Below are 9,384 nucleotides of genomic sequence, written 5' to 3' on the forward strand. Positions count from 1 at the left end.
ACAATTTTGCCTTTGGCTTCCAACTTTTGTTTGTGTTTTCAAAACATAAAGGATCAAAGAGCACATACCACATTGGGGTTTTTCTTTAGAGAGAGAGCTCAGTCAGTCGCTTGACTCGGGAACTACAACCTGAAATAAGAAAAAAGTTGTTACATTTGAAAAAGAGAAAACAAATTGAGAAACATATGTACAAGTGCCTCTGGCTCAGCATAATATTTAGATCGAGTCACTTAGCCAGTTGGACCGAACCTGGGGAAACATTTTTTTGTGTGTTAATTATCCTTGCTCAGGTAGAAAGCAATCAACAGTACGTAACCTATTTTATGCTGCAGCAAAACTAATATTGTAATCCACACAACTGAAAACTAAGAAACATGTATGCATTTGTGAAAACAACAAATTGTAAAATATCAATAAAAAACTTGGTGTTTAAGTGGTTTGTTGCTTGCTACTAATAAAAATATGCACTTATTACTAACTTACTCAGTTCAACCACCGTAACTTGGAAGGTTTTCGTGACTGATTTTCCTGTAGAATTAGTGAAGGTGTAAGTCACTGCTGTTGTCTGTCCAGTTGGGAAGGGGCTTCCAGATTCTATTGTCTTGCTTGAGATGACAGTTCCCAAATTGTCATTTGTTGTTGGCTCAGCCCAGGTCACTGTTGTGTTTGGAGTGCCAAAGGGAACAGTCACACTGATGTCTTCAGGGAAGCTAGTGACAAAAGGATCAGTTCTGTCTGCTGTTGGAAAAGAATTATCTGTACTGATTATTATTCAATACATCTTTACTAACTTAAATAAATGGTACATTTCTAACTTTATCTTAGTAATGGTGCTTGTCACAAAAACAGAAACTGTCTTCTTTTTTTTGGGGGGGGGAGGGTGGGAGAGGATAATAAACTGCCTACTAACACACACATCGGGTCATGTTTTTTACTTTTCTGTGGCACTGAAAAAAAGAGGAAATCAGATAATCCTTAAAAAAAATTGCGTGTCTGTAAAAAATGTACTAGCAGTTGTTTATTTTATACAAATTGGATTTTAAATTTAGTCTTTCGGCACTGCTATTTAGCTTTAAATGAGAGTACACTGAACACGTAGAAAAAGTGACACAACAATTGTTACATTAATTGTTACTGAGATTTACAAGGTAACCATGAGGGACATCAAAAACTTTACAAAAACTAATGAGAAAAAATGAATTATTGACATATTCGAAGTAAATGAGATGTGCTAAAAAAAGATTAAACCATCACTTACCTAGCACATTCACCTTCACATTTAATGTTCGAGTGACTGAATTTCCGGAAAGATCTGTGAATAAATATGTCACAGGGGTGGTTCCTGGAGAAAAGAAACTTCCCGGTTGCCTGTCTGAGTTAATTATGACTGGTCCCGAGTTGTTGGACACTGTTGGATTTGGCCAAACTACAGACACATCAGATTTTCCAAATGGAATGGTAACAGAGACATCCTCTGGGAAAGCTGTCACCTGAGGTAATACTGTATCAGCTGTGAACAGTGAGACAAACCACTTTATGAGAATACACAATTATAAAAGTAATTATTGTACTCTACAATTCGATACCTACATGCAGAGGCATATATTAAGAGAGTTGCGAAAACTCCTGATTAGAAGCTATTTCAAACTAAACACATGAGCGCAATACACCTTGTGTGACTTGACAATGGAGCGTCAGTCCACATATGAGCCAATCAGCATGGAGGATTCACAGTGCGTGTGCGTTGACGTGCGTGTGTGGCGGCCATAGCTGCAGTGGCGTAAATTCCCATGAACGAGCTGCTCGGATTTAATTAGTACACACCGCAACTTTCTCCATACACAGCGCTGCCTACATGTGGTGTGTCATATTAATGTTTTTACTGTGATGAACAACTTTGAGTTCTCTTTTACACTTACTTAGTTCAACCACTGTAACTTGGAAGGTTTTCTTGACTGAATTTCCTGTAGAATTAGTGAAGGTGTAAGTCACTGCTGTTGTCTGTCCAGTTGGGAAGGGGCTTCCAGATTCTATTGTCTTGCTTGAGATGACAGTTCCCAAATTGTCATTTGTTGTTGGCTCAGCCCAGGTCACTGTTGTGTTTGGAGTGCCAAAGGGAACAGTCACACTGATGTCTTCAGGGAAGCTAGTGACAAAAGGATCAGTTCTGTCTGCTGTTGGAAAAGAATTATCTGTACTGATTTATTATTCAATACATCTTTACTAACTTAAATAAATGGTACATTTCTAACTTTATCTTAGTAATGGTGCTTGTCACAAAAAACAGAAACTGTCTTCTTTTTTTGGGGGGGGGGGGGGGGGGGGTGGGAGAGGATAATAAACTGCCTACTAACACACACATCGGGTCATGTTTTTTACTTTTCTGTGGCACTGAAAAAAAGAGGAAATCAGATAATCCTTAAAAAAAATTGCGTGTCTGTAAAAAATGTACTTGCAGTTGTTTATTTTATACAAATTGGATTTTAAATTTAAGTCTTTCGGCACTGCTATTTAGCTTTAAATGAGAGTACACTGAACACGTAGAAAAAGTGACACAACAATTGTTACATTAATTGTTACTGAGATTTACAAGGTAACCATGAGGGACATCAAAAAACTTTACAAAAACTAATGAGAAAAAATGAATTATTGACATATTCGAAGTAAATGAGATGTGCTAAAAAAAGATTAAACCATCACTTACCTAGCACATTCACCTTCACATTTAATGTTCGAGTGACTGAATTTCCGGAAAGATCTGTGAATAAATATGTCACAGGGGTGGTTCCTGGAGAAAAGAAACTTCCCGGTTGCCTGTCTGAGTTAATTATGACTGGTCCCGAGTTGTTGGACACTGTTGGATTTGGCCAAACTACAGACACATCAGATTTTCCAAATGGAATGGTAACAGAGACATCCTCTGGGAAAGCTGTCACCTGAGGTAATACTGTATCAGCTGTGAACAGTGAGACAAACCACTTTATGAGAATACACAATTATAAAAGTAATTATTGTACTCTACAATTCGATACCTACATGCAGAGGCATATATTAAGAGAGTTGCGAAAACTCCTGATTAGAAGCTATTTCAAACTAAACACATGAGCGCAATACACCTTGTGTGACTTGACAATGGAGCGTCAGTCCACATATGAGCCAATCAGCATGGAGGATTCACAGTGCGTGTGCGTTGACGTGCGTGTGTGGCGGCCATAGCTGCAGTGGCGTAAATTCCCATGAACGAGCTGCTCGGATTTAATTAGTACACACCGCAACTTTCTCCATACACAGCGCTGCCTACATGTGGTGTGTCATATTAATGTTTTTACTGTGATGAACAACTTTGAGTTCTCTTTTACACTTACTTAGTTCAACCACTGTAACTTGGAAGGTTTTCTTGACTGAATTTCCTGTAGAATTAGTGAAGGTGTAAGTCACTGCTGTTGTCTGTCCAGTTGGGAAGGGGCTTCCAGATTCTATTGTCTTGCTTGAGATGACAGTTCCCAAATTGTCATTTGTTGTTGGCTCAGCCCAGGTCACTGTTGTGTTTGGAGTGCCAAAGGGAACAGTCACACTGATGTCTTCAGGGAAGCTAGTGACAAAAGGATCAGTTCTGTCTGCTGTTGGAAAAGAATTATCTGTACTGATTTATTATTCAATACATCTTTACTAACTTAAATAAATGGTACATTTCTAACTTTATCTTAGTAATGGTGCTTGTCACAAAAAACAGAAACTGTCTTCTTTTTTTGGGGGGGGGGGGGAGGGTGGGAGAGGATAATAAACTGCCTACTAACACACACATCGGGTCATGTTTTTTACTTTTCTGTGGCACTGAAAAAAAGAGGAAATCAGATAATCCTTAAAAAAAATTGCGTGTCTGTAAAAAATGTACTAGCAGTTGTTTATTTTATACAAATTGGATTTTAAATTTAAGTCTTTCGGCACTGCTATTTAGCTTTAAATGAGAGTACACTGAACACGTAGAAAAAGTGACACAACAATTGTTACATTAATTGTTACTGAGATTTACAAGGTAACCATGAGGGACATCAAAAAACTTTACAAAAACTAATGAGAAAAAATGAATTATTGACATATTCGAAGTAAATGAGATGTGCTAAAAAAAGATTAAACCATCACTTACCTAGCACATTCACCTTCACATTTAATGTTCGAGTGACTGAATTTCCGGAAAGATCTGTGAATAAATATGTCACAGGGGTGGTTCCTGGAGAAAAGAAACTTCCCGGTTGCCTGTCTGAGTTAATTATGACTGGTCCCGAGTTGTTGGACACTGTTGGATTTGGCCAAACTACAGACACATCAGATTTTCCAAATGGAATGGTAACAGAGACATCCTCTGGGAAAGCTGTCACCTGAGGTAATACTGTATCAGCTGTGAACAGTGAGACAAACCACTTTATGAGAATACACAATTATAAAAGTAATTATTGTACTCTACAATTCGATACCTACATGCAGAGGCATATATTAAGAGAGTTGCGAAAACTCCTGATTAGAAGCTATTTCAAACTAAACACATGAGCGCAATACACCTTGTGTGACTTGACAATGGAGCGTCAGTCCACATATGAGCCAATCAGCATGGAGGATTCACAGTGCGTGTGCGTTGACGTGCGTGTGTGGCGGCCATAGCTGCAGTGGCGTAAATTCCCATGAACGAGCTGCTCGGATTTAATTAGTACACACCGCAACTTTCTCCATACACAGCGCTGCCTACATGTGGTGTGTCATATTAATGTTTTTACTGTGATGAACAACTTTGAGTTCTCTTTTACACTTACTTAGTTCAACCACTGTAACTTGGAAGGTTTTCTTGACTGAATTTCCTGTAGAATTAGTGAAGGTGTAAGTCACTGCTGTTGTCTGTCCAGTTGGGAAGGGGCTTCCAGATTCTATTGTCTTGCTTGAGATGACAGTTCCCAAATTGTCATTTGTTGTTGGCTCAGCCCAGGTCACTGTTGTGTTTGGAGTGCCAAAGGGAACAGTCACACTGATGTCTTCAGGGAAGCTAGTGACAAAAGGATCAGTTCTGTCTGCTGTTGAAAGAGAAAGTTATATAAGCTCAGCTCTGATTTGTCAACTTTTTTAGAACACAACATCTTAATTATTATTTAACACCTACATATGGCCGGTGCATCATATTCAGGATTGTGTCATTTTTAGAGTCCTGGCCAATCAGGTATCCATGTATCTAAATGGACTTAATCGCCTTAGGGTGTGTACAAGCCGGGAGAGTGCGTTCTTTTATTAGAGAACAGCGTGAAAATGGACTGCGCAGTGTAGACAAAATTACCGCAATCTCAGACTTGATATCAAGTCTATCCCCAACCATATACGCCTTTTAGACAAAGTCCATTGAGGCAAGTTCTGTGGACATATTGATTTTGATGTATGGACCCCAGTTCAATCGGCTTCTGCTTGTACAATCCAAAAACAAATTTTATTTTGATATTCCAAGTATTGATGTAGTTAGTGCGATGACACCATTTCTTTTGTCTTAGTCCTAATTACCTTCAAATGTAAAAAACAGACCGCCAATTCAATAGGCTCTGCTTTTTACAAAGACACACCCACAAACCAAATATCTAAGCAAAATTTCAAATATTTGTCAAGTTATCATGATGACGTCATTTCTTTTGTCTCAGCCAAGGTTTCTGCTTTAGCGAGTATCCTTTGCCAGTGATTTATTTAGCCATGATTGTCCTTATGGGGTACTGCTGAATCAAATCAATGCTCTACAAGTGCACACGCACACAAGTGTGTATTCATCTGCAATCGGGTCACCCTTTTGTTCCTCTTTTGTTTGTACTCTAACTTTTCTGCAACACCTCCGATATGTTTTGTACACGTTTGGCAACTGGGGACACTTGGCGAACTGGGGACTCTAATGTTCCATTTTGTTATAGGTCTCCGAATGTATACAAACTCACACAGCCCCTAAAGTGGCTTCGTCAACCGCAGGACATAACAAATTACTTACTCAGTTCAACCACTGTTACTTGGAAAGTTCGTGTGAATGAATTTCCAGTTGGACGAGTGAAGGTGTAAGTCACTGCTGTTGTCTGTCCAGTTGGGAAGGAGCTTCCAGATTCTATTGTCTTGCTTAAGATGACAGTTCCCAAAGTGTCATTTGTTGTTGGCTCAGCCCAGGTTACTGTTGTGTTTGGAGTGCCAAAGGGAACAGTCACACTGATGTCTTCAGGGAAGCTGACATTTAGTGGAATGGCTTCACCAGCTGAGTGAATAACACAATTGAGTACAATATGACCAGAATTGAGAAAACACATCTTCAAATGTACATGATGACTTTAAACATGCCAAACCTTAACCAGCCCCTAGCCATCAAAATCCAAAGCTTGCTTTGTTTGACTCTGTTTGAAAGAGGACTGCACTATTGCTGATTACGCTTTACACAAATCAGGAATAACCGGAGTCCATAACCAGAGTCCAAAGGTTTGGGTGTTGAGTTACCATATTTTGTTGGATTTTGTTATTAAGACTCACTAAGAGTAAGAAAGGATGCTAGTAAATCACACAAGGAAGTTAGGATTGAAGATGAACATACGATCACATGTCCACCTAGGTTTTAAATGATGTCCCATGGGATTGGCAATTCTTGTAAGTAAATTTTAAGTAATTGTTGCACTTTGGGTGTCACTTACATTTTCTTTGAAGCCATGGAAGATCATTAACCCCATAGTCGTAGAGGACTTCTTCCCCTGCCTTTAATGTCCTGATTGAATACATCATAAGTTGTGGACCATGAAAGTCAATCACTTTCATCTTGGCATTTTGCTGTCTTTTCACACCATGATTTGTCATGCGACCCAATATGAATTTGGATGGTGTTGTGGCATCTGAACTGGATCATTGGAAGGAATATAAATGACCATAAGCACGTAAGCTACAACTCAAAAATGAAGCTCATACATTTTTATTTTAAAAGTTTTAATTAAAGTTTATTTTAATAAATAGAGTTTAATCTGACAATGAAACAATTGAAGAACAAGTTAAGTATTTCAGTTCACTGTCTCTATATTCAATTTGAAAGTTAAAATAGTAAGCATTTAATCATCAGTACTTTGTTTTAGGGCCTTTACATAATATTTGGATGTCTTCCTTATAGTTTAACTTGGGTACATATGAACTGTCACAATTGTAGAAACTGCTTTTTTGCATAAAAAACAATCTGAAATTATTTTCTACTTGTTTGCTTGTTGTGCTTGTACCCCTACAAAAATATTTATATGTTGACTAATTCATGAAAACATAGCTACCATAATTGCTTTCCTTTGAACATGAAGAAATACCGGAAAACGCTTTCACTGCTTTTCTCCCTTCTTTCTCCCTCTTGTTTAGAAATGATGTCTCCACCGTAAATATACAAGGGTTTCCCAGCTGGAATATTTTCTGTTGCGAATGTACCTAAACCTGAATCAGGGGGGATTCAGAGTAGGAAAAAGCAAAAACAATTTAACAAAAAAGTAAAGTAAATCGCATATATTATGATCAAAAGAGAATGTCATTGTTCTTGATACACATATACATCAAGCCAGCATTGGAAATTTTACCAAAATGTGAAGCTAAAATTATGTCTGCTTCATTGCCACTAAAATGTAGTTTTTTAATTATCTGTATATACAATTTAAGCCTTTGGCTTAAGATACAAAATTGACAGCAAACCACAAACATTTAATTATTAAAAACATAATCCTTACACCAAAGTTCATCATTAATTTCAATGTGCAAGAACATTCACTAACAAATTTGATCTCCATTTTAAAGAGCATCTATTGGCAAGTATCTACATGTAGCTTTTCAAAGTCTTTCAGCTTGTACCAGTTCAGAAATCTGGAGATCCATAATTTATGGACTTCAAAGGCAATCGAGTTGATGGTCCACTCACTTATCGACTCACAGCTGGACTTTTGCAATGCCATTTTGATCAACCTTCCTGAGTACCAGATAAATCGACTTAAATGCCTCCAGATTTCAGTCTGCCAGATTTGTCACTTGCATCAAATGCTCATCACATTTCTGTAAATTGTGACAAGAGTGTCATTCTTGACAGACATTACAAATGTTTATTGTTATAATTTATTATTATTGGATCCTTTATGGATTCCGGATTAATGTGTACAAAATGATGCAGTTACCTTTTCCCGGTGATGGTCTAATAACAAACCCAGTTTGAGGGTCGTTAACAACAAGAACCGCAAGATCATCATGCTCTGAGTGTTTACTGCGTGTTTGTCTCGACTGCAAGAAAAAGGATGAATTGATTGGAATTTTGAACATTCCAACATGTTTAAAACTTGAATAAACACTTAATAACCTTTTTTTTCAAAGCTCAACTTACCATTGTAACTGCTCGAATATTCTACCACACACTAATCTATAAAAAGAAAAAGATGAAAAAGTTCCATTTAATGTTCTTAACAACAATCATGTAAAAATCACTTAGATGTTTTGCCCCATCCTTGAAGTAAATAAAACACTAATGAATGAAGGCAAAACATACTCACTAGCATGTGGTTAAATCTCATTTCTTTAAAAAAGTAACCTTTGCAGAAAAAAATATTCATTCATAAGGTTATATTTTTAGTAGACCGTGACCTAAAAATTTATGGGTGTTAAACATCAGCAAACATGGCATCATCCATATCAACGTGCGCTAAAAGGACATTATTAATTAATTGAGGCTTTTCTTTCTCAAAATCTCTTACAAAATATACCCAAGACCTTATCGGTGGCTAAACAAAACCATGTGTTGAATGTGAAAAGTATTTATTCATTTTTTTCTGAAACATTTTATCAATACCCTATAGGTTGCACTGTGTGGTCTCTTACGCATCAGAAACCTCAACTAAATATGAACAATTTATTTATAATGAGTAAAAAGGAGAGACAATATTAAATTATGTATACAGACTTCCAACTGTTCTGTTGAATTTATTGATGAATGCAAGACACGTTTTTCATGCACACCTAATCAAAACAGTTGTAAAAAAAAAAACTTGGGGGGGCATGTACTGTCAGACTGTCTGTAGGCCTAATTATTTAAACATTAAACCTGAAATGGCTTTCTAATAAGTAGAGCTACGTAGGCCTTAGTTACCCTGTGCAAACTGTATACATCACGCAACAAAGTTAAAAATTTGATGTCCATCTTCAATTCAAAAATATATACTTACATGTAGTACTAACGTTACCTGGTTACAGTAGAGTAGTAGTACTACTACTACACTATTGACCGTAGTCGTCATGTACATCACATATTTGATTTTAAAAAGTTACAACAAAACTTTAACACACAGAATAATTACAAGCACAGTCAAAGAAACTATCCATGTAAGC

The 9,384-nt window shown here is 37.1% G+C and overlaps 2 protein-coding genes across 2 annotated transcripts in view; both read right to left on the reverse strand.

Moving 5' to 3' along the window:
• The window catches only part of LOC117300239, a 10,648-nt gene extending 10,575 nt beyond the window's left edge, over positions 1 to 73 (reverse strand). Inside the window, exon 1 of the mRNA XM_033783966.1 lies at positions 69 to 73. Coding sequence (XP_033639857.1) covers positions 69 to 73 — 5 coding nt within the window. The remainder of the gene's footprint in view (positions 1 to 68) is intronic.
• A 12-nt stretch (positions 74 to 85) lies between these two features.
• On the reverse strand, positions 86 to 9,073 carry LOC117300240 (hyalin-like). Its single transcript, XM_033783967.1, has 13 exons — positions 8,387 to 9,073; positions 8,184 to 8,286; positions 7,305 to 7,458; positions 6,690 to 6,889; positions 6,008 to 6,262; positions 4,809 to 5,063; positions 4,148 to 4,399; positions 3,366 to 3,638; positions 2,705 to 2,956; positions 1,920 to 2,174; positions 1,259 to 1,510; positions 484 to 756; positions 86 to 129 (listed from the first exon to the last, which is right to left on the reverse strand). Exons 1-13 carry the CDS (start codon positions 8,387 to 8,389, stop codon positions 86 to 88), a joined length of 2,571 nt encoding a protein of 856 aa, XP_033639858.1. The 5' UTR covers positions 8,390 to 9,073.
• Between the last annotated feature and the right edge of the window lie 311 nt (positions 9,074 to 9,384).

The sequence above is a fragment of the Asterias rubens genome, chromosome 15 (genome assembly GCF_902459465.1).
Source record: "Asterias rubens chromosome 15, eAstRub1.3, whole genome shotgun sequence".
Classification (NCBI taxonomy): Eukaryota; Metazoa; Echinodermata; class Asteroidea; order Forcipulatida; family Asteriidae; genus Asterias; species Asterias rubens.